The sequence below is a fragment of the Ciconia boyciana genome, chromosome 11 (genome assembly GCF_034638445.1).
Source record: "Ciconia boyciana chromosome 11, ASM3463844v1, whole genome shotgun sequence".
Classification (NCBI taxonomy): domain Eukaryota; kingdom Metazoa; phylum Chordata; class Aves; order Ciconiiformes; family Ciconiidae; genus Ciconia; species Ciconia boyciana.
In genome coordinates this window covers 24,102,257-24,127,983 of record NC_132944.1, presented here as the reverse complement: position 1 = coordinate 24,127,983, position 25,727 = coordinate 24,102,257, and the positions used below count along the sequence as shown (strand labels likewise).

The 25,727-nt window shown below is 36.4% G+C and overlaps 1 protein-coding gene across 1 annotated transcript in view; it reads left to right on the top strand.

Annotated features, from left to right (window-relative positions):
- The window catches only part of CACNA2D3 (calcium voltage-gated channel auxiliary subunit alpha2delta 3), a 478,745-nt gene that overhangs the window by 373,551 nt on the left and 79,467 nt on the right, over positions 1-25,727 (top strand). Inside the window, exons 19-27 of the mRNA XM_072876518.1 lie at positions 4,997-5,068; positions 5,300-5,361; positions 7,257-7,324; positions 9,156-9,201; positions 9,355-9,452; positions 10,269-10,362; positions 12,069-12,164; positions 13,474-13,595; positions 14,168-14,248. Coding sequence (XP_072732619.1) covers positions 4,997-5,068; positions 5,300-5,361; positions 7,257-7,324; positions 9,156-9,201; positions 9,355-9,452; positions 10,269-10,362; positions 12,069-12,164; positions 13,474-13,595; positions 14,168-14,248 — 739 coding nt within the window. The remainder of the gene's footprint in view (positions 1-4,996; positions 5,069-5,299; positions 5,362-7,256; positions 7,325-9,155; positions 9,202-9,354; positions 9,453-10,268; positions 10,363-12,068; positions 12,165-13,473; positions 13,596-14,167; positions 14,249-25,727) is intronic.

Sequence of the window (25,727 nt, the reverse complement as noted above, 5' to 3'; positions counted from 1 at the left end):
AATAGTGAAACAGTTCATTTATGTTTTAGGCAATGTCTGTTTCATCAGGTGATAGATAGTCCTCATCCTCTCCTAGGAGGCCATCTTACTTCCTCATTTAAAGTTTTGTGTTGGAGTGCCCACTCAAACGTTTCTTGTATAGCCTTGTGCAGTTTTCTATGCATTACACTACTTAAGGCTTCCTCATTAGATTTTCATATACTGTAGCAGCCTTCTGCAATCTTGGCAATCGCACTGACTTCATATTTTATACCTTGCCTTTTCTCTTATCTTTGATCATGTATTACTCAACCAGTTCCTCTGCAAATGACCTTCTAAAATTTCCTCTCTCCTTTCAAGTGTTATTGCTGTAGTTAAGTACAGCTTTCAAACCTTCATGGTTTTTTTTCCTTATTATTTTCTTTAGTTTGTTTTTTTTTTTCTTTTTATTTCTTCCAATACTTTCTCTGCTTAATTTTTACAGTTTTAATCCCTCAAATTTAATCATATCTTAGCAGAAATGCAGTGGTTCAGTTAATGTAACATTGAACTATTTCTATGACATTGAAAATTAAGTTTTATTTATAATTGAGGTTCTGTCTGAATATACATGAAAGCAAAAACTTTCTACGTATTTCCTTTGTTTGAGACCCCTAAGCTCTGTCACTTTTTCTGAAAATTTCTAGCAAAAATCAAGTTTTGTCTATCTGTAGGCTGCAAAAAATTTTATTTCACCTTTTGATGAAAGATACATAGATACATTTTACCTGACTCTTTCCCTTTCACCTAAAAAAAAAAGTTTGTTAAAATGTATTTTTTAATTGTAACATAGAAATAAGCAGCCTTTCCAATTGTTTCATCTTTTGAAGGAGAAAAGTTAATCTACGTTACAAAGAGACTAAATTGAGCATTACATTTGTAGAAAAGATCCAGGACCATTGCCCAATATGTAAGAGTAAAAAAATAGATAAATCATAAGTTAAATTAATTTTGAGAAATATTTAATACATAATAGAAAAAACCTAGATATTATGTTGTAGCTTTGGAGCAGCAGTAAACACAATTTTCAGTACTCATGTATAATACAGGTGTGTTGTAGTGACTTCCTTGAATGATCCCCATCTAGCAATGCTAATAATTCACTAGTGCATGCCTGAAAAAGCAGGCATTCTTTGATAAATAATCCCCCAATAGACAGGTTTTGTAAAACAGCCCACACATCTACTGTTTGATGATTAGTGACCAACTGTTCTCTGAAAAAACAGCAGGTTAAATATTGTAGAAAAATGTATTAACATTCCAAATGTTGTCCTAATACTTCAACAATGCCACACACAAGTGGAGACCTTCAGTATCTTGATAGGAAAAAATGCAATGTCAAACCAATAATATTTTTACAGCTATTTTAAAAAGTAAACCTGGTATATCATTACAAGTTTTTTGTGTTTGTGTGAAATAATATGTAAGTCATTTATACCATGTTACTAAGAGCTTCAGAGGGGCTGATGGTCAGAAATACTAATAGAGGAATAAAAGAGAAGGAGATACAAAATAAAGTAATATCGGCGCTACAGGCAGAGTCATTATTAGCATTAGAGCTAGAATGAGAATGGAATTTGAAGGAAGTTCTGTAGATTATTGTAATGAAATCCATCCCTTTATGCAGCTTTTCTGATGTGAGGATCCAAATGAGTGTCCAAAACATGTGTGTTATTTTTGTTGATCTTTTGTAATAGGCAATGCCTTAATATTGTTAATTTTGAGTGAAAATGGTAAATATGTGTAGGAGACTTAAAAGTTTGTGAAGTAACTTACTGACTTGAGAGCTACGTGTGGCTCTGCTTCACCCAAGGCCTTGGATTTGACATTCTTCATTTTTTCCAAGCTTGGGTAGTAAAGCATTGTTTATTCAACTGTAGAGGGAAAGAATTAATGTATTCATATAGCTTCTTTTAATAACATAGACTACTGCTGGTATATTTTTCTCCCATGAAACACTTATGTGGAAGCTGATGAAGACATTTTCTTACTTTTTACCATATTAATGTAATGGTTACATAGTTTTCCAAGAATACGGAATGATCTCATACTATAGCGGTGAAACTGAGTTGTTAGCAATTGATTGGAAGATATTTAGTTGAAGGAGTAATAATGCATATTACTCTGAAGAGGTGAAGAATTAGGTTTTCTCTAGTCATCCAATAAGGAAAAGGTGGCAGAACTAAGGTTAGAATTTTTTTCCCCATGAAATAGAGTTGGTGTAAATATATATTCATCAGTTCATTTTCCAGGTTAACAGTACCTGCTATCTTGCTGTTACAGCATTTTATGAGAAACAGAAATCTTAGCATCACCTTATTAAACTAACAGTGTCTTCCAGCAAGGTTTGGGAATACGCAGTACCAAAGACAAGAAGTTTCAATTTGGACAGAAACCTTTTTCTCATTAACTCACTTCTTAAAATCCTTTTATTATAATTTCTAGCTGAATGAAATATTTATTTCCAAATAAAAAAGACCATGAATGAATGTTTTGGGGCTTGAAGCCAACTGAGGCAGTACTTATTTCATGCATTTGAGGAGGGAGATGAAACTGCAGAAGAGCCGAGAAACCAGATTACAAAGCCAAGAAATGTAATCACAGCAAGCAAAAAAAAAGAAGAAAAGTAAAACTCTAAATCCCACATGCAGACTTGATCTTAAACACTACTGAGAGTTTGGAGGCCCTTTTAGTAAATCTACGACTTGCCTGAGGCTTGTGGGAGGAATGGGTCTTAGACGACTGCAGGCACCAATAGGAGAAAAATGAAAACCATGTTAAAGATAAATGGAACTGTTCTGTAAATGTTAGGAAGTAGATGGTTAATTAAGACCAGCTCTCCAAGTCCAAAACCACAAAACTTAAAATGGGAAAATATTTCCAGAATTGACTATTATGTATTTTTTAAAAAAATCTACGGTAAAATATATGCTTTATTTTGTACATGCCTCCAGCTGAAAATTATTCTTTTACACTCACTGACAGAAGAGTAAGACTGTTAATTCAAATCTAGATGCCCCAGAATTAAATTTAAAGAGCTGCAAAGTTTGCAGTTTTTGATAGGTCAACCATGCTCAACTTGTTCATGAGAATAAAACCAGATATTTCACTGGCAAGTTTGGTCATTCTCTTTTCACTCTATACTAACTCAAAAAGCCTGCAGAGTGCGTTGATACAACTATCTTCACAATTTTTCATTAAAATCTGACTGAATTGCCCAATCTGGCATGAGGTGCTGGAGAACAGGAGATATTTATTCAGCAAGAACATGATGTCCAAAATTGTGTTCAGATAGATAAGCAATAGACATTAAAATGCTCCTTTTGTCAATATTATTCTGCATTTTGAACATCCCTGAAGAGGAAGCGTGAATTGATTAGTGATAGTGGAATTTTCCTATTGTAATGAAAATTACAGCTGCGAAAGATTTATAGGTGCTTCTGACCACAAAAAATCCCACAAGTATAGCAGTTTTGCTTTGTAATTGAAGACAGCCTGAAACAACCACCTTAAACTTTCTGCATCCGTGCCATTAATTAAAGATACAAGCAAAAGGAGTCGCTTCTTCCATTCGTAAATCTAAGAGCACTCCAGTAAAATACTTCCGCATATGGATGGTGTAACTGCTAAACAGTAACTTCGTTATTTCTTCCCTAAAGTCCTGAACTGATAAATAGGCAAATTCAAAACACTATGGCTGAGGATTTCTCAAAAGCCATGTCTCGACGCTCTTCAGTTTCAGCCCAGAGGCCCGGCGCTCAGACCAGCTGTGTCAGGGTAGCGTGTACTCGCGGTCAGGGACACTGCAGGTCATTTTGGCTTACAGACCTGGGGGACAGTCGCTGGGTTTTTTTACTCTTCTTTTCGTCATCGTGGCACGTTCACCTAAGAGAGAGGCTGTGTCAGCTGGTGTCCTCTTGGAGGAAGGCTCTTCTTTCCTAGGGAGCAAATACGTGTGCTAAGGGAAGAATTTTCAGAGGTCCCTTCATGGGTAAGGGACTTTGCAGCGCAGATTTGGGAGCCTGCAGCTCATGTACAGGCTAGAATAAAGCTACTGAAAAACAGTGTTTGTGGTAATCTAAAAAGTAACAGATTTAACTTGCAGAGCAGCAGGTAAATCATTGTTTATAAACCCTTTTTCATTTATTTTCTCTTTTCCCTAGCTGCTTTGAGTTTTTGGTTTATATAGTAATGAAACCTGGTTTTGAAGGGGATTTAAAAAGTCTTTTGGACGACTTTGAGAGGGAGAGGTACAGGCCAATTCTTAAATCTGTGACTGACCTAGGGCTTGCATTACAGAGAGAAAATTTATTACCTTGCAAGGGGTGCCTGGACGCCAATGGACAACCAGAGGGAACCACAGAGCACTGCAGCTGTGTGTTCCCATTGAAAGAGGTTACTGATCAAATGGGCTGTCATTCTTTTGCTAGTTCTAATTTCTGATGCAGTTAGGATGCAGTTTCTGGTGCTAGTTTAGGATGCAGCCCAATGTAGAGTATCAAGCAGAAGCAGAATGAATAGTTTAGGGTAAGTGGGGTTTTCTCTTTGTTTGCTTTGTTATTATACATATAATTTTTGATGTATTTAAACACTGAGCCCTGGTCTAACTTCAGCTAAACCCAGCTGGGAACATAGTCCTTTTCTTCCTACGCAGTATCTGGAAAATAGTAGTCAATGACACTGTTTATCCCGCATAAAATCCAGAGTACTACACAAAGAGCTATTTTACTATGAAGGACACTGAGAGCTGCTATCTTATGTACCTCAGCAACTTGCCTAAAGTTGTGCAGCAGGAGCCTTGGCCTCTACAGTCAATAATAAAGCCTGTAAGGGGGTTGTTCAGTGTGTAGTAGAACTACTGAAAATGAAGAAATGAAGAAAATTAAGTACTGCTTAGGCCAAATGTACCAGAGAGCTCAGTTGAAAGAATTACAGAAAATGCAGGTAAAGGAATTGACACACATTTCCTTCATTTCAGCTCCGAAATGCAATGGTGAATCGGAAAACAGGGAAATTCTCCATGGAAGTGAAGAAGACAGTGGACAAAGGGGTACAATGTATAAAATATTATTCCAACTAAGTATAAAGCAAGCAGTTCATTTTTTTAACAACTTTTAAGATTGCCATAAATATGATTCACTGCAGTATATTTTTTTCACTCACTGAATTTAAACATTGATTGTTATTTTATCAGTGACTAACCACTTGATCTTTTATACATTTCTTATAGCAAACTAACTTCTTCCCCCCTCCCCTTCTGACTTTCTTGTTCTGAATCTAGAAGCGGGTATTGGTGATGACAAATGACTACTATTATACAGACATCAAGGGTACTCCATTCAGGTAGAGCCGACCATAATAAATGGACGTTTCATCAGACTCATTGGATTTGCATTTGTACAGAGCTTGTGAACTCATTAAAAGCTCATCAGCAAAAGTTGACAATGAAATATCCCCGGACAATGCTGAAAATAGCAAGGAAAAGGAGCCTACCAGCATTCCTTTCAGCTTTTCCAGGGATGGAAAGTTTGTGCAAGCTCACACAGGCAAACTCACAGTGTTTGTCATGGCTTACGTTTCATTAAAAAAATATTCAGTTGAGGTTTACATTGAACGAAAGGCTTTCGCAAGTACTTGGAGAGCTATAAATGCTATAATCCATTTAAGTAACTACATCTTGAGCCCCATTTTGATTTTTTTCCACAACAAAAATGTAATGTAAAATGAGATAGTATTTCACTTCCAATTTGAGGTTTGGATATGTAGTTTCTCTGAACTACCTTCAGTGTATTTGTATAACTAAAACTGAGTAAGTCAGCCATGTTATTTTGGCATGCATCTTAGGAGGGGGGGGGAAAAAAAAGAAAAGAAAGACAGGAAGTCACTTTAAAAATGCTCATATTTTAATTAGAAATAATCCATTAATAAAAGAATACTAACTGTACCTTATGCTTAAAGCAGGTGGCTGATAGTTGCAATACTCAACTGAAATTTTCTTCAATGGAACCATTTCACAGAGCTTGAGCTACATTTCCACATGGAGAAAATATAGGCACATTTCTCTGATCTCTAATGCATGTGTTTATTCTTGTTAAAATTCACACATGGGTGGTAAAATTCAGTGGGTTTTTTTGCTTGTTTTTTTTATTTTGTGGGAGTTTTTGTTGGGTTTGGTTTTTTGGTTTTTGGTTTTTGTTTTTTTTTCTGTGGCACTGTCATTCTTACCCTATTTAGGAAACAGATATGGGGCTACATTTATGCATGCAGTGCAAGTTCTGATTCTTAGGACAGAAATATAGTAGGAAAACTGTCGTGCCTTTTTCAGCATGGTCTGTATCTAGTTTTGATGGGTAGGAGTATGGATTCAGGAGGACAGCAGGGGCAACATTTATTAAAATGTACACTGTAGTGTCAAAGATGGTTACTGTTCAGCCCATTTCCAGATTGAGCTGTTGATTGCAGCGTGTGTGCTCTTGGAGTTGGTGCCTCTATGTGTACTTAAAGTATCCGCCTATGCATTTTCAGTCTTACCGATTGCTGTCAGGTTCCTAGCCTGATATAATCCCCTTGAATGAATGACAGAAGGTATTCTGTCTATGTGTTCAATAGGAAGAAGCATGGGATCCCTCAGCCAGTTCATTAAACTTGAATAGTTTAAATGGTAGACTAAAAACCAAACCACGACTGGGTACGTAACTGTTGAGAGTTTATGAAGCTGAACTCAATGCAAAAAAGTTAAACTAGCTAAAAATATGAATCGCAGAAAAATTAGTCCAAGAGGTGTCATGATGCTGTTGTCACATAGGAAATTCTTTCCCTCTCAGTAGCTCCATTGATTCCCACGCTTATGTAGTTTCTCAACAGCTTAGTCTGATTTACAAAAAATTGTCTCCTTCGTTGTAAGGCCATGGGCATGTTCAAGGCTCAGCTGAAGAAATCTCATGCTGGGTGAACAGCAGCGAGCTTAGAGGGGCTCATTTATTAGTTTGCCACAGAATAATGGTTTACTGCACCTCTAAGCACACATAAATACAGCCAGTTGTTGCAGGCACATCAGAACTGAAACAGCATTGAAGCAGCTAGTTGAACAATAAATATGATCAGTGAGGATTTGGAAACAAACAGTTTTAAAGTTAATCATAGTACACTAGCTGGAAATGTTAGAAATGAAAGTAGTTCTGAATGTCTGCTATTGCCCGTCTCACAGATTTCAAGGTCTGCTTTATTTCTCTGCACAGTTTAGGTGTGGCTCTCTCTAGAGGACATGGAAAATATTTCTTCAGAGGGAATGTAACTGTAGAAGAAGGTAAGATACCTTCTCATGTTGCTTGCACAGTAGTTTTATTGTTGATTTGGTGGACCTAAAGCTTGTATGTTTGTCTGCAGATTTCATAAGGGAATTAGATTTTTTTTTTCTTTTTTTTTTCATTAAAGATCTTTTACTTCACGGGATTTTTTTCCCTCATTTATATTAAGCATAGTCAGACTGTTTGTGAATCTTCTTTAGATGGGGATCATCTTCCGTCCTCCTCTCTCAATGTTCCAGAGGATCACTCAGGGTCCAGTGTTAATTATTTGTGGTGTTTTCTGAATGCAGTAACCACTGAGAGCACTGTAATGGCTATGGCTTTTTTGTTCACAGTCTATACATTACGAAATCTTTCAGAGCTAGAACTACTTGGGGCATTGTCTACAGGGATTTACATTTTGCATTTTTATAATAACAGTAGAAGTAACCAGGGGAAGAACTCTTCTTTCTTTATGGTTTTACTGTTTGACAAGTCCACAATTAAGATCAGTGGAGGAGTCAGCTGTGAATGGTGATAAAGTTGTTTGGCAACAAGACCAAAAACAAAGGTTCTTGAAGGTGAAGGAAGAGCAGAGGCATTTCAGAAGAGTGAAGAGAGGACTGAGAAGTCTTAGCAGTTGCTGAGCAAAAAATATTTCAACAGAGGAATGGTTTCTGATTTTATGCTTAAGTCTCAATTTCCAATTCTGCTTCTTGTTTTGTCAGTGATGTTAAACAAGATCACTAATTTCTTCAGGTCTTTGTTCCTCAGCTGTATTTTGGGGCATGAATACGTTCCTGTACCCAGGAAAGATGTAAAAAGAAATGCTTTAAAGTTTGAGTCACTTGCACAGCAAATACAGGTCTAGATAGAAAGAGAGCACAGCATGAGACTTGGAGCTGCTTACTCTCCAAACTGTTCCCAACATGCCGCTTGCCTATTTTCTTTAATCCAGCCATACATCTCAGCCGGTCTGTCTGATATTTCCTCCCGGATGCATCACCAGAAATGTTAACACAGCCATAACTAACTGTTCCTTTTCTCCCACTCTTACCTTCACTGATTCTCTGTCACTGACACCTCACTGTCCTCCCCAAGGACTATAATTATGGTTCTGGTTTTGACTTCCCTGCTTTCCTTAATCACTGTAGCTCTGTCATTGTTTATTATGTACTCAGGGGGTTTAAACCCAGACCCTGCCTTCTGAACCCTGTTTGCTTATTGTCTATTGATAAGAGTTTTAAGAGTTCTTAAAATTGCCAAAGTACATTTTTATTGTGCTATATAACTAATGATATAGTTCTTATTTACAAGCATTTGCGTGACCTGGTAGTACAATAAACCTATTCTGAACGATCCCATAAATTGCTGTTTGTGTTCATGGGCTGTGTGCTTAGGATTTGAGGGAATTGTTCTTTTTAAAGAAATTTTTTTTTTAAAGAGAAAGAGAACAACTCTCATGAAATGAGAGGTATGTATTTTAGCATAAAGAACTTTACTAGCCAAATAGAACAAGGGAGTACAAATAGGAGTCTTTTACCATTGTGTATTTCTCTTTGCTCAAGTTTTCTTCTAAACTTCAAATACATCATGTGAGTAATTTGTGTAAGTTAAACTTATCAGCACAAAAAAAGTTTTTCCTACCTTTTCAGTTTTAGATCTGATTTAGTTGGCTTTTGCCAGTTTGTTAGACCCTAAAGTGTATTTGAACATAGTTTACTGTGATTTATTACATTGTGGTAATAATGCACTTTCCAAGAAGGAAGGGTTTATGTTATGGAGGGTATGTAAATAACCATCTGTTACCCAGACTGCTCCCTAAATAACCCACTATTATTCCTGTTACAGGTTTACATGATTTAGAACACCCTGATGTATCTTTAGCAGACGAATGGTAAGCCTTAAACAAAGCATGAAATTGGTGTCTGTTACCCTTCTTGGTTTCGTATTCTTTGTGCTTGCAGAGCCCAATTCTTTATGTTCAAAGACAAAGAGAGATCCTGCTTATACATATTAACATTTTAATGTTTTAACAACGTGTTCACAGGTCCTATTGCAACACTGACTTACATCCTGAACACCGTCAAATGACTCAGTTAGAAGCAATTAAACGCTACCTCACAGGAAAAGAGCCATTGCTCCAATGCAAGTATTTTGTTAAATATGCATGTAGTAGGCTTTACCCCAGCTAAAAACTGTTGTGCTGAACCTTCTACAAAATGCAACGCTACTTAGTTTAACCAGTGAGAAACTGAGATTGGGTTGCTTGGCTTTTGTCACTTTGGAATTTCATTTGGTTTTGAGCTTTTTCCAGGGTATCAATAAAGATATTGACGATACAAATTTCTGACTTTTACGGTAAAGAATATGCCTGAACCAAACATTCAAGCTTCTGTTAAGATGGTGTAGCTATACTGTGCAATATTATCGCTCCGTCTGGTTTCATAAGTTAAACAGGATTGGTCTGAATCAATCCTTGGATTATGCCTCTAAAGAATATGCCAGGTATTTCATGAGTATTTGAGGGAGAATGTGTATGCAATTAGCATTTCTGAACTGCAAAGCAGAATAAAAAAAAATTCAGCTGCATAAGTGCACATTTTGTCTATTTGCAGAAATGTAGAGCTTTTGTGACTGTTAGTAGACCTAATTGTTTTACCCTTATGTCATGTGCAAATGTGAGCATTAGATAATGTGTACCTGAATGTGTTACATGAAGTGGAGAATAATTTTTTAGTTTTTAATCTAAAATTGTTGTTAATGCAATGAAATGATATATGAAAAACTGCAGTGTGTTAAAATACCATGTAATATTACATGATAAATGCATAATAGTGCAAAAAGTTTGAATGCATATCACAGATAAAATACAGTACAGTGTAAAAAAATTATTGTTTAGTCATCTAAAAAGAATTCTCTCTGTATACACATATGTTTACTGGTTTTAATGTATTGTAATAGGTGATAAAGAATTGATCCAGGAAGTTCTGTTTGATGCAGTCGTGAGTGCACCGATTGAAGCTTATTGGACCAGTCTAGCATTAAATAAATCGGAGTAAGCAAGCTTTGTGTCAGTCATTATGTGTCAGTCATGGGTGAATTTTTAATAGTTATGTTAGTGAACTGGGGGAATACCTAATAAATCCTGATATGCATGCAAATATTATATTAACCATTTGATCCTAAATACCACCAATTCTGGGTTCAGTGTTAAGCGTCTGTGGTGCAGCATACATCATGATGATTGTAAGGCTTGTAAGGCTTCCCAATTTTCACAATATAACTAATGAAATTGTATACTGACTACAACTTACAGTTCTGAGTATTTCTAACAAAAGGTTTAGAGTACTTGAGAAATTTAATGCAAGATTTACCAAAATTGTTGATGGAGTTGGTATTTTGCCTCAGAACAAATTACATACAGAAAAAATTGCACTGGTAAAATAATTAATTTCGTTAATCCTTTTTTTTGTTTGTTTTCATTTTGTTTGTTTTCCAGAACTAACTGGGGTCTAGGTTCGTGTTACAGATAATCAGGAGATTAGCCAGTCCTTTTTAGAGTTTATATGTTTTACTTAATTCATTTACGTTATGATGTACTAAGCTGTTAAGTAACAAGATGTCACATATATTAGAGAAAACAGGTGTTAAGATTAGCAGTTTGCATGAAATACTGTGGTTGAAGGGCAATTCTGGAGATTATCCTGATTAGATTTTGCTAAATTTGAACCATTTTTTAAAAGTCGAATGAAAAAATATATTGCTGTAAAGCACATACTCATACTGAATGAGTAAAATCAATGTGATAAGATCTGATTCATCAAACTAAGGATTATCCAGTCTCCTCTTAGAAGATGAAGATAAGAAATGGTTGCATGCTAGTATACTGTAGACACTGATGAATTTATATAGAGGCAAAAGGTTTCTTGGAATCCTCCTACACAATGAAGTAACAGATCCAGTAAACAGGAAGACAGCTGTGGAGAGATGCTAGCAGGAGACTTTTGATCCCCTTTCATGTTTGGACTTACACTAATGAGACAGGCCATTTGTTGAAGAATGAAGTATGAGACAGCAAGATGGCTAAGGCTCTGGTCCCGGGTTTTGTGGTAATAGGACTGAAGCTCTTGTAGTCATGCGAGAACTAGTTTTAAAGTAGCTGGCTTGGTACTGACAACAATAAGTAGGTAGCTTGGTACTGATAATGGAATTCAGCCTGAGCTACCTGCCACATTTTTTTCCTAAGGTCTAGAGGCTAAAGCCTATCCTGATGGCAGCTATGCTTGAGCTAGCTTTTTAAAATCTAGCTTAGTTTTTGCTTGCTTAAGCAACAGTCACACCTTTGGCTTGAAGCAATGATGTAGCACAGAAGTGTTGAATGGACTGGCAGCAAGATCTGGAACTCCTGCCCATCCTGAATCACTGGGTGCCAGTGGTTATTAAATAGTTGGTGTATAGCTATGCCACACCTTTTTATTCTATGGCTTCCATATAATCCCTCCCACAAATCCTGCCAAATTTACTGTCTTTTACTTTTTAGTGACTCTTGGTCTAAATAGCACTTCTACATTGTATGTTTTCCAAAACTGACATGACTTTAATTTAAAAAACAGCATTTAAAAAATAAATAAATAAGGGAACTTTACTTAAAATAATCTTTCTCAAAAATGTGTACACTTGTACTTTCTGTGACCAGTGATATACCTTTATCTGTTTACTGTCGGGAAACTTTATCTGTGCTTGTGTTCTGCTCTATTTCAGAAACTCTGACAAGGGAGTGGAAGTTGCCTTCCTTGGAACAAGGACTGGACTATCTCGTATCAACCTGTTTGTGGGTCCGGAACAGCTTACTAATCAGTAAGTAACAAAGCTATGCTTGGCAGCCATATGAGAAAAGAAGAAAAATGTTTATTTTTAGGAAGCCTATCTACTGTTTCTTTCAGGGTTTTACGCTGGCACACTGAAATACATAGAACAAGTTAGAAAGATTTTATAGGATCCCTTAGATTCTTTCAGCAGCTGGAACACTGGGAACAATGAGCTATTTTACACCTGCAGCCCACACATTTACTGTCCCCCTACTCCCTTTGAGTTAGCCTCACATCTTTATTCTTCATAGCAGAATTATGAATATGCTACATCTGCAGATGATGTTTGTCTTTTTTTTTTACTATCCCATCTAAAAACAAATATCTGTAGGCTTTTTCGGGGATTTTGCATCATTGTTGTGGAAACTTTTTGGTGTTGAAATAAAGCCAAGTGACAGAAGTGGACTGGGTGAAAGAGTAATCAGGAGATGTCATCATTGAAGGGTTTCCTATTTTGCTTGGAGAAGATGTAATCTAGTGGAGGTACATGTTTCTTAAAATGGAGAGCTATACAATAAGGTCCCATAATTAATGACTTTTTCAGGCAGCAGTTTGATAGTGTCAGGCAAATCTATATGCATTATGCATGTGAAAGAAAATCTGCACTTGATGTTTATGATAAACTAAGTTTATTGAACATAAAATTACATGGTGCTTATCTGACCACAAAATATTGTTGTAGTGTGAGTAGCCTGACAGGTGAGATCAATAGCACTGCAATTTGTTACTATTGGACAGCAAAGCAGAACGATAGTGTGGAGACCATACTTGCTCTTTTCACTGACACAAACTTTCCTCTGTCAGCATTCCCCGAGATTATTGAAGAATAAGGTATGTAGCTGTCCACTACCACCCCTTACATATTATTTGGGAAGCAGGCTGTTAAATTACTTTTTTTCATTACTTAACAGTGAATGCCAGTGGCCACAAACTACTAAATCTCCAGTGCCTTTTCCACTTTGTACAGTTCACAGTTCTTGCACTGTGCTGAGAGGAAAAGGCTTTTTAGACTAAGCATTTTTATTTGTACACATCAGTACAAATGTTTTTAGTGGTACTTAGAGGCACTATTTTTTTTAGTACTTTTCCCACAACAAAAGTAATTGCAAGTGTGTCACAAATAATTATTAGAGGCTACAGTTAACCCTTTTGTTGAACAAATGGTATTAGAAAAATTGTCCAAAACCATTTTCTTTCCCAAAAGATTGCATTTTGTTTTTTCTTGTCTTTCAAAGCTAGAAACTATTGTGTGCCATGCAACAAACAACAAGTATTTTCTTTCTCTCTTCTTTCTCAAGAGATTTCCTGACAGCTGAAGATAAGGAGAACATTTTTAATGCTGACCATTTTCCACTCTGGTACAGAAGAGCTGCTGAGCAAATACCTGGGAGCTTTGTCTATTCAATCCCATTTAGCACAGGTCTATAATTTTGTCATTCTCTAAATGCTGAGCCATATATGATGCTGAAAGGATTCCAAGTACGTCAGTACCAAGTGGGCTCTGTAGCTAATCTCAAATGTTAATCTAAAGTATGCATTGAAATTTGCAGATAGTTTACTGGTCCTTTGACCAGGTGCATGTTTTACAGGGCTCCAAATAAAATCCCAAGACGTGGTGTAAGAGTTTTCATTTAATATTTGCACAGGTTGAACTTACAGCCTAGTATTTTAAGCAAGACAAGTCCAACAAAGCAAGTGTCCACATTAATGAGAAGCCCTACCAGTTGCCACCTCTGTTGCCACTTGTAGCAGAGAAGGCAAAAAATGATTACTCATTTCAGTGTTTTAAGCTTGTTGTTGGGATGCTGGGGAATTTTGAAATGGCAGTGCCTGTATGTTCTGTGGGTACATAGAACGTGATATTGGCTGTCTTATTTTCTGAGTACTAAATCCATATGGACTGTTATTTCAAACCAGGGGGAAAAAGTTCAATTTCCTCATTCTGCAATATGCTATTTCAATTTGATTTTTTTTTCTTAATACACCCTGCAGAAACCGCAAACAAAAGCAATGTAGTGACAGCCAGTACTGCTATTCAACTTTTGGATGACAGAAAATCTCCAGTTGTTGCAGGTAAAATTGTTGTAGTTTATTTGTTTTGTTCATTTTTTAAAGCAGTTTATGAGTTCCTCACTTTCTCTTTTGGGTTAGCAGGAATTTAATGTAGGAATATCATCTTTTAAGAAGAGAAGAGGAGGGAAAGATGCAGTTGCACCTGTAAGATATAATTGAATGACTTAGCGTAGAGAACACTTAATGCCTCCTCTCCCTAAGAACTTGATCCTTCATTAATTGAATATTCAAGCTCCCTGTGAGCTATGGAGTTTGAATTAATGGAAATAATCATTATCAGTGAAGCATTTTTAGTAGACACAATTCTATATAATCATAAATCAGAATATATGATTTTAAGGAAAAGGAAATCTAAGAAAGGACTATCTGATGTGTAAAGGTTCCACCCAGTCTTCAGGGTTGAAAATCCTGTCCTATAACAAATCATACAAAGTGGTCATTTTGTCTAGATTATCAGAGATGTGATTTGATCAGAGCGTGTAAATTGAATAACAAAGCTCTACAGTCTATCAGCCAAGAGTATAAAAGTACCTAAAGACTAAAAGATGAAGTTTGACAACTACAGATTAGAGAGAAAAAATACAGATTTAAAAATGAGAGTAATTAATTTTTAAATTGTTGGACGTTCCTCACTCAAGTTCAGATGCTTTTCTGAACAGTTTTCTCTAGTTCCCAATGGTTACCGAGTTTGAAGAAGGAATTAATGTAGAGAAATCTTATGGTTTATTATGCCAGAAACCAAGCTCTCTTATCTCAGGGAAAATTAGATACCTACCACACAAAGCAAGAACCATCATATTTTTCTCATATTTAAAATATGATTTAAAATGCAGTAAGATACAGTGAATACAATCCTGAAAGAGCAAGAATGTGCCAGATAATTGGGAAATGTCTAATCTGTTTCCTCAAACAGAGAGTATCTCCACTGATAATAGATTTTATAAGGTCAATAGGAAAGGACCCTTCTGACGCCAGTTTGTGTGAGTACATTCTTCACAACTTGTTGAACTCTTCCATAATATAACAGGAAATCCTAATTATGACTTCATACTCCTGTTAAAGCATAAAACAGCATTTGTAAACTAATGTCAATGCAGATTTCTGCAAATTGCTGAAGATGTAATTAAGAGTTTTCACTGTACAATGAAGAAGGTTGGCATGTTATTTCTAGAACGCTCCATCATTTGGAGTTAGCAAAAGCCTCATCGTGCAGTTTACCATAATCTATAAAATGTGTAGGGTCAATAGGCATCCTAAAATTTATTCTTTCCTCCCTAGTGTTTGCAATTTAGTGTTGACTTGAAGGAGGTATCGCACATAACCAACTCTAATAATGTGTCAGCAAGCTTTGGGGTTTTTTGGTAGTAATTGTAAGGCAGATGTTGCTTTCATTTCCCCAGTAATCATGTTTAATATTGAACATTCAAAATTACTTGGGTCCCATACTTTTTATCTCAAATAAAGACAGGGTCTTCAAAGCTTTTTAATACCAAAGCATGTAAAAGATTTCCATGATATCTGCAAATGCAGAATCCCATGAAAAATATGAGCATTCTGAAGCACATCAGTAGTTTTTTATTTCTATTTCTAGAAACTGTGCACTAGATTTTTTTTTTCAGTGTGAAGCATTTTAAAGAATTTGCTTTGTATAATATGGCTGCATGCTTTCAGGGTTTTTTTGGGGGGGCAGGGGGGAGGCCTCTTTGCATCTGTACAAACCATTTTCCATGAAAGTATCACTCAGCCAGCTACAGCCATTCAGAGACAAACAAGTAGATGAATTGTTCTTGTCCTCATTAAGTTGGAGATCATGAATGTGAGTTGTCAGTCCTACTTTTTCTGGCAGAAAACTTTCAAGAAAGTACCCAGCATCTAGTTCAATTTCTGAGGTTTATTATAAGGTTGACAATATTCTGTTTTAAGCAAAATGGATTTGGAGGCAGAAACTGGAGCAGTGGTAAATGGGAGAAGTTTGAAGTTTTTATTAGCCAGACTTGGGAGATTAAAGTAGGATTATGGGTAACATTTTCAAACACCTACATCGAAGTTCAAATTTGGCCAAAATGTCTCATTTTAATTTGTGTGAAGTAAGTATTCCTCATCCCCATTTGGTTTGAGTGGATTATAGAAAGCAGCAGGATGGGATACACGTTTCATGTAAAATCACTGCTCCCTAGAGGGATTTGGCTGAAAATAAAGCCGTGCCAGAATGTTGTTTATTACAGATCACTACAAGAGTTTAAAACTGGCAGAGAGAAACTAGAACATTATTATAAAATGGAAACCTGAGTTAGACCTGCCCACAAGGGGAAAAAAGGAACAAAACCAACTCTTACTACAACATCTGCAGTCTCTTCTATTTTCTTTGTAAAAAATTTTTTTATTCTGTTTTTGTAGAAAAACGTCAGTTATAACAGACTTCATATGCAAATCTACACTAAGGCTTACACTTCCCTACACTAAGTAGGGAAGACTCAACTCTTTAATATAGGCAGAAAATCCTAAAATCAATGAGTCTCCAGACTGTTACTACAGAGAACTTGAATGTCGCTGCTGCTGTTTCACCATCTGTATCTACTAATACCAGTTCACTGTCAGAATGTGTTTCCTTATTGGCAAAACCCCGCGTAATTTGTTTTTAAAATCCCTCCTCCCTCTTTCAATTGAGATTGTGATTTTTTTTTTTTTTGCTTAAATGAATGCAAATTTCTATAGAAAGAGTGGAAGAAGGAGATAAGTCTTTAATATATGTTTAGTAGCATCATATTTATTACTGTTTATACAGAGTTCAGTTTATTTGCAGGAGAGAAATGGACAATAGTACTGAATGCAGGGGTTTTTTTAGATTTAAACACATTTATGCTAAAAAATGCTTTGTCTTAGTGTTCTCTATGACCATGTCTCCTATATCAAGTTTACATTGAAATGTTAAGTTTCTTCCAACTGTCCATATTACAATATGAAGGAGAATAAAAGATGGTGGAATTTTATTTTTTATTCTTCTTAACATGATCTAAAAATTGTAGAATCACCCTGGTCTTGAAATGCCATGAGATTCATGTAAGATCAGTATTCCTTTTGGTGACCAAGATGAAGCCAGTCAGTATAGGATATCTGAATTTAGGTAGTAATCTAGCTATTAAAAATGAGGCAAATTAAGACTGAATTATCTTTTCCGATGCTCATGTGAAAGGCAGTACATTTCACACTAACTGTTGATAAAATTCAGCATTACAGTCTTGTATTCTTTGATATTGCATGATGAGTGAACTCATTTCAGGTCCTTTATTTGAATCTCTACTTCCAATTAGTGAATGTATGGGCATCTGGATAAAGGCAGCATAGGATTTGTATATGTTATGTACATGTTTCTTTTTATATCCAATTTTTTTGAGAAGGGTGATGGTTTCATCATCATGATTTTGTTTAAAATAAAATTTTAAAGATACTGCTCACCTAGACAGTTCTGAGCAAGAGATGGGGACAGAATTAAGCAAACGAAAGTCATCGTGGAGTAAAGCCGGGTCTAAACAATGAAAAATGTTTCTCTCTTGAGATTTTGAAAGAGTTGAGAGAGTACATGAACCTTCATATATGTAATTCCCTATAGATGCATTTTAGCTCAAAAGTTACAGTACAATATAAGCCCTTAAAAGCCCTTTGTGTTGAAAGAGACCATCGCTGTTCATGGGAAACATGAAAATTAGCCCCTTGGGATGTTTAATTAAAGATAACAGAACTGACATAATCTTCTTCAGGCAAAAATTTATTAAAGAACACTTAAGAAAATGTCTGATGAAAATTGTCAAGATCTCTTAACTTTTCTTCATAGAACAAGCAGAACCTGCAATTTCAAGCCTCATCGAAAAAGTCCATAGCAGTGCTTAGTAAAAAGCTCTGGACACCTAGTCAGAAGAATGAAGGATTAAATCATACACAGGCACAGTCTGAAATTTAGAGTTTGAAGGAGATGAGGAGAAATAGTCGTTTTTGTTTAATACAAGGCTGCTTAAAAATTCTGAAATTAAGTACAAATTTTCCTTAATTCTTTTGTGCCTATTTTTGTGCAGACTAGTTATATACATGAATGGCTGAGGTTGGAACTGACCTCTTGAGATCATCTAGTCTAATCCCGGCAGACTAGGTCTTGAGCAGAATCCTGAGCTAGAGCAGTGTCCTGGTTTCAGCTGAGGTGGGGTTAATTTTCTTTATAGTGGCTGGTATGGGGCTATGTTTTGGATTTGTGCTGAACACAGTGTTGATAATACAGAGATGTTTTAGTTGTTGCTGCACCAGTCAAGGACTCTTCAGCTTCCCATGCTCTGCCAGGAGCAGAAGAAGCTGGGAGGGGCACAGCCAGGACAGTTGATCCAAACTGCCCAAAGGGACATTCCACACCATATGGCGTCATGCTCAGTATATAAAGCTGGGAAGAAGGAGGAAGGGGGGACATTGGGAGCGATGGCGTTTCTCTTCCCAAGTCACCGTTACGTGTGATTGAGCCCTGCTCTCCTGGAGATGGCTGCACACCTGCCTGCCCATGGGAAGGAGTAAATGAATTCCTTGCTTTGCTTTGCTTGCGTGCGCGGCTTTTGCTTTCCCTATGAAACTGTCTTTATCTCAGCCCAGGAGTTTTCTCACTTTTACTCTTCTGATTCTCTCCCCCATCCCACCGGGGGGGAGCGAGCGAGCGGCTGGGGGGGCTGAGTTGCTGGCTGGGGTTAAACCGCGACAAGCGGGTTACCCAGAACTGTGTCCAGTCAGGTCCTGAATGTCTCCACAGATGGAGAGGCCACACCCTCTCTGGGAAACCTCTTCCAGGGTTTGACCACCCTCACAGTAAAAAAAAGTGTTTTCTCTTTCTTTTGAAACCAGGTCCATGTTGCAAAGAGGTATGCAAATTTGTCACAGAAAGACCATGAAATGTACCTGCATTTCTAGTACTGCAGGACATAGAACAGCAGTATGATACCATGTGGACATGAGTCATCTTGAAGATTAATAAGATTACTGAGTGTCTGTATATCACAGTGTGCTGGTTGTGGCTGGGGTAGAGTTAATTTTCTCCATAGTAGCTAGTATGGGGCTGTGTTTTGGATTTGTGCTGGAAACAGGGTTGAGAATGTAGAGGTGTTTAACAGTCTTTTCATTTTAACAAATGGCTATGCTGTCAGTTGCAAAGGACCTAAGTACGTAGATTTGAAAAATAAGCATATAAAAAGATGGTACGACTCTGAAACCTATTGGAATGTCATCAGCGTGTTCTTTCCATGATGGAAGGGTTGCAGTAGAAAATGGTTTAAAATTATTATTTATAAAAAGCTATAATAACTGGATAGGAAGAACAGGTGGGTTTTGATTACTATTGCCACCTAGCGATAAAAATGTAGAATTGCAAAGAAGTTTTGTTTCTATGGTACCAAAGTACAAGGAAGGAATATCTAAAGCGGCTTTCTATTTATTTTCTGCCAAAAAATATTATATATGATCAGTTTTGTATTGGACTTCCTCTTTATCAAAGTTGAAATTAAGACATAGAAAACACTAAATGAGTCGTCCCTGCACACATGCTTTTCCGTGGTCTCTCAATCCAAACCAAGTAATATTTTAATTTGTTCATTTTAAACACATAAAAAGCTTTAGCAATACAGTCAGACCTGTAGTTTCTGAAAAGAAGCAAGCCCTCGTTGCTCTATGTCAACTTAACTGGAATAGCAGATGAATGGAAGCTCAGTGTAGCTAAATTAGAGAGAAATGAAAGTACTCCAGTAATCTGAAGATTCCTCTTATTCAGCGTAATTCTGGAAAGAAAAGAAATCCATGTTGTTCTTATGTACAGGCATCTTTACAGTCATTTTCTCTCAAAGAAGAGTGATTGCCTGGGATGTGCATTCAAGCGTTGCCGTAGCTCTGTGAATCTGCCCTGACTCATTCTTTTCTGCTGAAGCTACATAAAAAGAATGCTTGCAGTAATTCCTGTTTGGACAGAAGAGAAAAATCAGTGCAGAAGGAACCCTGTTTTTCTTCACAATTGCAAGCTTCTTGATCGGTGTTTTTGGTTTTCTTCTGTGTGTTAAGCATTCCTCATACAGATGGCCTGAAGATCAGCCACTCTCAGAATCTTCTGTGGCGAAGGTTACCAAAAAGTCTGTAGCTCTTGTGAGAACACTAGACCCGTAAGGGGCAGATTCTGCCATTCATGAACATGTTCAATAACAGTTACACTTTGCATGTAGTCCTTTCAAGAGAATAGATTTACTGTTAATTTCAGAATGATTAAGGATGGCCAGATTTTTCTCACAGCCATTATTTTCTGCTGCCAAGTAGTAAAAGCTGAAAAGAAAATGGGAGATACTTTCTACCACCCACGATTCATATCTTTATATAGTGTCTTGTCTATATAGGTATGACACACGGAAGGTTCTGGGGAATCTGTCCTTAAATGCATGTCAGGAGCATTTAGTTCCGTAGTGGATGGTGCCATAATACAAGGGCTCGATAAGTGTTAGGTTACTCCCTGCTCCCTGCCACACAGCAATGCTGTGAGATTAATAGAAATTATCTATGATGTAAGAGATTTCTTAAAAAGAAACGTCCATATGGTTTAGCAGAATAAAAGAAACACCTTTTAAAATAGTACTGTTGATTTCTGCTAAAACTGTAGATCATGCTTAAGTGTTATTTTATGTATATATTATTTATATTTAAATATACACTAAAATATGTATTTATAATAAGCAGACCTTTGTAGTCAGATGTAGGTGTTACTGAATCTGAAGAAAAGGCAGCCTAACCCACTCCTATTCACTGACAGTTTGATTTTAAATGCTTTTACTAATAATCCTTATTATGCAAACAAGGAATATTATGTTTTATACTGGCAAACAAATTGTCCCAAGTAAAGCTAGGATCTTTTCCCTTTCCAGTATTTAACTTTTCAAACCTGATCCTTTATTTTTATAACCAGCCCATATACAAGTTCAAGGGTTTTTTCTCCAAACCCTGATTAGAGAGATTTTTTACAAGTGCCCTCATCCACCACCTTCATTGTTCTCCTTTTTATATCATTTTAAGAACAAACATTAGTGTAAGAATAAATTCAGTTATTCCATGTTAAATATTCCTAGTCAAGACGCTAAAAGCCCTCAGGTACTTTAAATGACACAATTTGAAGATTTAGGTTCTCCTTTTTGTTTCCCATCCGTAAGCTAAAGAAGATATGGTAAAGATTGCATTTCATCACTAATTTGACAAAAATGGCATGCAATTTTGAATGCCTCTATTCTGGCCGGAGGAGAGTGACCCTGATGATCCTGCTGTTTAAGATATTTCAAACTATGCCTTGAAGACAGGAAAGATCCAAAATCTCATATTTCTTCTAAAATACAAACCTGTCTTATTGAGGCTGGTCAGACTTCAGTTTTTTAACCTTCCCGTTCGAATCAGCCTCTACAGAACAGCCATTTGAGAGGAAAATTTGTGAGTATACCAGTTTTCCAGTAACTGAGGCTTCTGGTGATAAGTAAGGAAGATTCTTTTATAATTTAATGGAGGAAAATGTGCACGGTATATCTGAAAATAAATGCCTTTACAATACAAAAATTTTGTTCTTCACTGCCTTTTTTCCTTTTTTTTTTTTTTTGTGTGTGTTAATAATCGTGTATGTGCGACATCAACAATCCATTCAAGGTTTTTTGAGTGAATTCAAATGGAGTTTGCATGCACATCTCTCTTTGAACAAGATCCCAGAACATGCTTTGAAAAAGTGACTCCCAACAATTTAATCAAAAGTAGTTTGAACTACTGATATTTCTAGGAGTGGCAGATATTGTACATGTTTCACAGACAGTTAAATCTGCTATTGTTACAACAGCATATGGAGTAAATACATCTGCTCCGTACTGCTTATACTTCTTTTTTTTCCTTTTTTTTCTCACATGTATTGCTGTGGTATTACTATATTATTAAAAGCATTCAAGCAAATGTCAGTCATACACAGTCCTTAAAATTTATGATATCATCTATAAAATTGCTTTTTAGTATGAAGGCCTAAGGGAAAATGTATATGTCATCATAATGACACACCAACCAAATTTTTGAAGCGTTCTAAAATAGATGTTTTCCTTGTCAGGCAAGACAGTGATTTACTTAATCTTTACTCCACATTATAAGCCACAGAAGATTATATTCAGCAGTAGCGTTTAGTAAATCCCTCAAAATGCTTTTCATGCTTTGGTGGAAAACCACTAGCTTATGTTTTTCCAGAGTTTCTTGTTCATTTTGAGTATTATCTTTGTATTCATAAATCTAATATTAGTATATAGACTAATGTTTTCAGTTTCAGGAAAATTGAAATGTGTATTTGTACAGTCTAACATTAAAGAACTCACAGACTTAGGTGAGGAGCCGTGACTCAGGAAACACGGTTTGTAGGTAATGCATGGAGAGAGGTAAGCTCCTCCGCAGAATGCTTCGGAGCACGTGGTAAAATCCTGCCTCTCCCCATTGACCAGACAGGGGATCTGATGGTAGAGGGCGTATTCACAACCATTCACGCATTTGTATTCATTTGTATTTGTTCTCAATTCGTTTTGCCGTACAGAATTAGCGTGTGGAATAATTGAATAACAGGGCTTTTTAAGATAGTTCTCTGCTAGTGTTGGCTTGAGAATTTAACCGCTATTTATCTAATTCTTGGGCTTTCCTCACCACTTGCTCTCAGAGAATCTGGGGCTCTGATGGATGAATTAGGAAGTATCCCAACATCTATAGTATTAACACGTACAGTAAATTGCATAGAGCATTCTGCTCTTTGCTTCTGCACTTCTGCTTTGCTGTTGGGATTTTTTCTTTGGTTGGTTGGGTCTTAGTACTATGTAATTTGGATAGGAGGAAGATCCTTGTGATCCGATAGCAATCAGATTCTAGGGGCATTTTGCTAAATAAATCTGCTGCTAGCAAAATAAATCCCTGATTGCAGAACAAGGCAGCAGATAAGCTGTCAGGTCCTTTTGAAAACTTCAAATAATGCTGTGCAAGTATGAAGCTTCAATTATGTAGTATATGAATGCATTAATACCAGTTTAAGTACTGTGGATTACCTAATTTATTTTCCCCCCAGTAGACTGTATTTCCAAATATTAACAGCGTTTTCTCATGTGTTTGTCATGTCTTGAGATGAGGATGGCAGCCGTATGCAAAAAGGTCAACATATAGCGTACGTAGCCCTAAACATTGGGGATCCCTCTGTAATCAGCAAGAGAGAGCAACGGCAGCTTTCATTGGAGATAGTTATGAAGTACGTAGTTGTTGGTTTGTGTATTATGGGGTTCTAATTCCTACTCCTTCTCCCCTGTGGTAGCTTACTGCCACATCCAGATGATTGATGTTGCTGCCTGTCTTATCATACATACAGTCACATTTCAGGTAATACAAACCTGAACTCTTAGGATTATTATTACTATGCCACTTTCAGCCAAGTTCAAAGATCAAAGTTGTAAAAGTAGGCATACTTTCTGGATGCTTAACTAAAGCCTGTGTGTCTTTGTCTGCTGGCCAGCAAAGATAAATGGTTATTAGTAGGCAACAGTTGGTATTTTTTTGTTAATGCTGTTAACGATAGATAAGCTGTGTATAATGTCACTAAATGTTCTACTTTGATATTCAAGAAGAGGGATCCTGATTTTGTTTGGACATTGTATTACTAGGGAATAATGAAGCTAAATTTTGATTGACTTTTTGCAAGCAAGGAGAGATACATATGGCAAGCAAGTATGTTTCAGTTTAAGCTTTGTTTCTTTCAATATAGATACTAAGGACATTTTCTGTAAAGAACATTGCTGTATTGTAGTTTTTAATCTCTATTCTAAACTGAAATTTTAGAAAGCCTCTTTTACTGAAAGCAAAGTAATATGGTGAGCGTCTATATGAAAGACAGGAATACAACAATATGTGTACTTTCTCTGTCTTTGCAAATACCTTGCAGAGTAGCATGTCCTGATATTTTGTTGACTTTGGGGGGAAGAGTGTTTTTCACAGAGATTAGGAAAAAATACTGTGCTCGCTATAATACCTCTCATGAGATTGCTGGAAAAACAACAAAGCTTTCTCAGGAGCCTTTATCTGCAAAATAAATCTGTGCAGACAACTTATTTCAGCGGCAGATGTCCATTGCTAAGCTTTACAAATTAAGGGCAGTTCTGTGGGGAATCCCTAGTTCCAGTCTTCCACTTGTTGTAGTCAATAATTGTTATGGACAATAAATTGTGCCTTTCATCTCTATTTTTCAGTAGTCGAACATTCTGTTTCCTCTACTGAAAAATAAATAATTTTGCATTTATTAATTTAAGCAATTGGATCAATACTTTTCTCTGTTGAATGTCTGCTCTTAGCTTATAGTCATAAATAACTGCAATTCATTAATTGCAAACACATTTGTAAATATTATATATAGTCTCGTAAACCTTAAATGAAAAATTTATCTGGGATTTTTTGTTGGGATTTTTGTTGGGTTGGTTTATTTTCTTTCTTTAGCAAACAGCAAGTTAGAAAGTCTAAATCAGATTTTGCATGGATTGGCTTGCTCTACTCCCATGGCAGAGTGAACTAATGGAAATATGAAATACTTTGCTTTCTGGCAGAACTCCATATCACTTTACAGCCTTATGTGTGCATGAAAATCCCCAAAGCATCTTAAATGTAACTTGGAAGGAGTTTCTTTAAATGCTGTTGTGCCCTTCATTGCCTCTTCCTCACTTTTTTTTTTTTTTTTTTTTTGAACAGTGTTACAGTAAGGAAGGCCTGAAAGTTTTTTGTTGATAGGACTGTTTTTTAAGGACGAGGTAGATATTCTGGTTATTCCTGACTAGGAAATATCAAGTCAGTTCTTGCTTTTCCTTTGCTTGAAGATATCAGATGTGTGAACTTATTTGTGATGGAAGCTGCATTGCTGTATCTGAGCCTATTAGAAACACTGTGGGTGAAGTCTCTCCAGAGGTCAGAGGTTTATTAGCTTTCATCTTAGGATCTGCAGTTTGAGTGCAAGTGTGCTTATTTTAGGTTGTCACCATAGAAAAGCACTGATTTGGCATGGCTCTGAACTCTTTGGCCCATGGGCAATAAGATCCTATCCTGTATTACTTCGGTCTTCTCTATCTGAAAAACTATGTTTCGCTTTGTAAAATGTTATTGCAATAAATGGATAAAAGAGTAGAAAATATAGATCTACATGCTCAAAGACTTAGCTCTGAAAATAGATTATTCATTAAGCTTTACTGAATATTTAAAAGGGAAAAAAGCAAACTTGCTTCTGAGGTACATCATCAAGGGATCAGATTTAAAGAGCCCGAATATAAATATTCTAAAAATTCTGCGCTGATGATGTCTCAGCTGAAGTAATGTGCCCAATCTAGGGTACCGCATGTTAAACAAAATATAGAAGAACCAAAAAGGTTCCAGGGAATGCAGGGAAAAAAAAGTT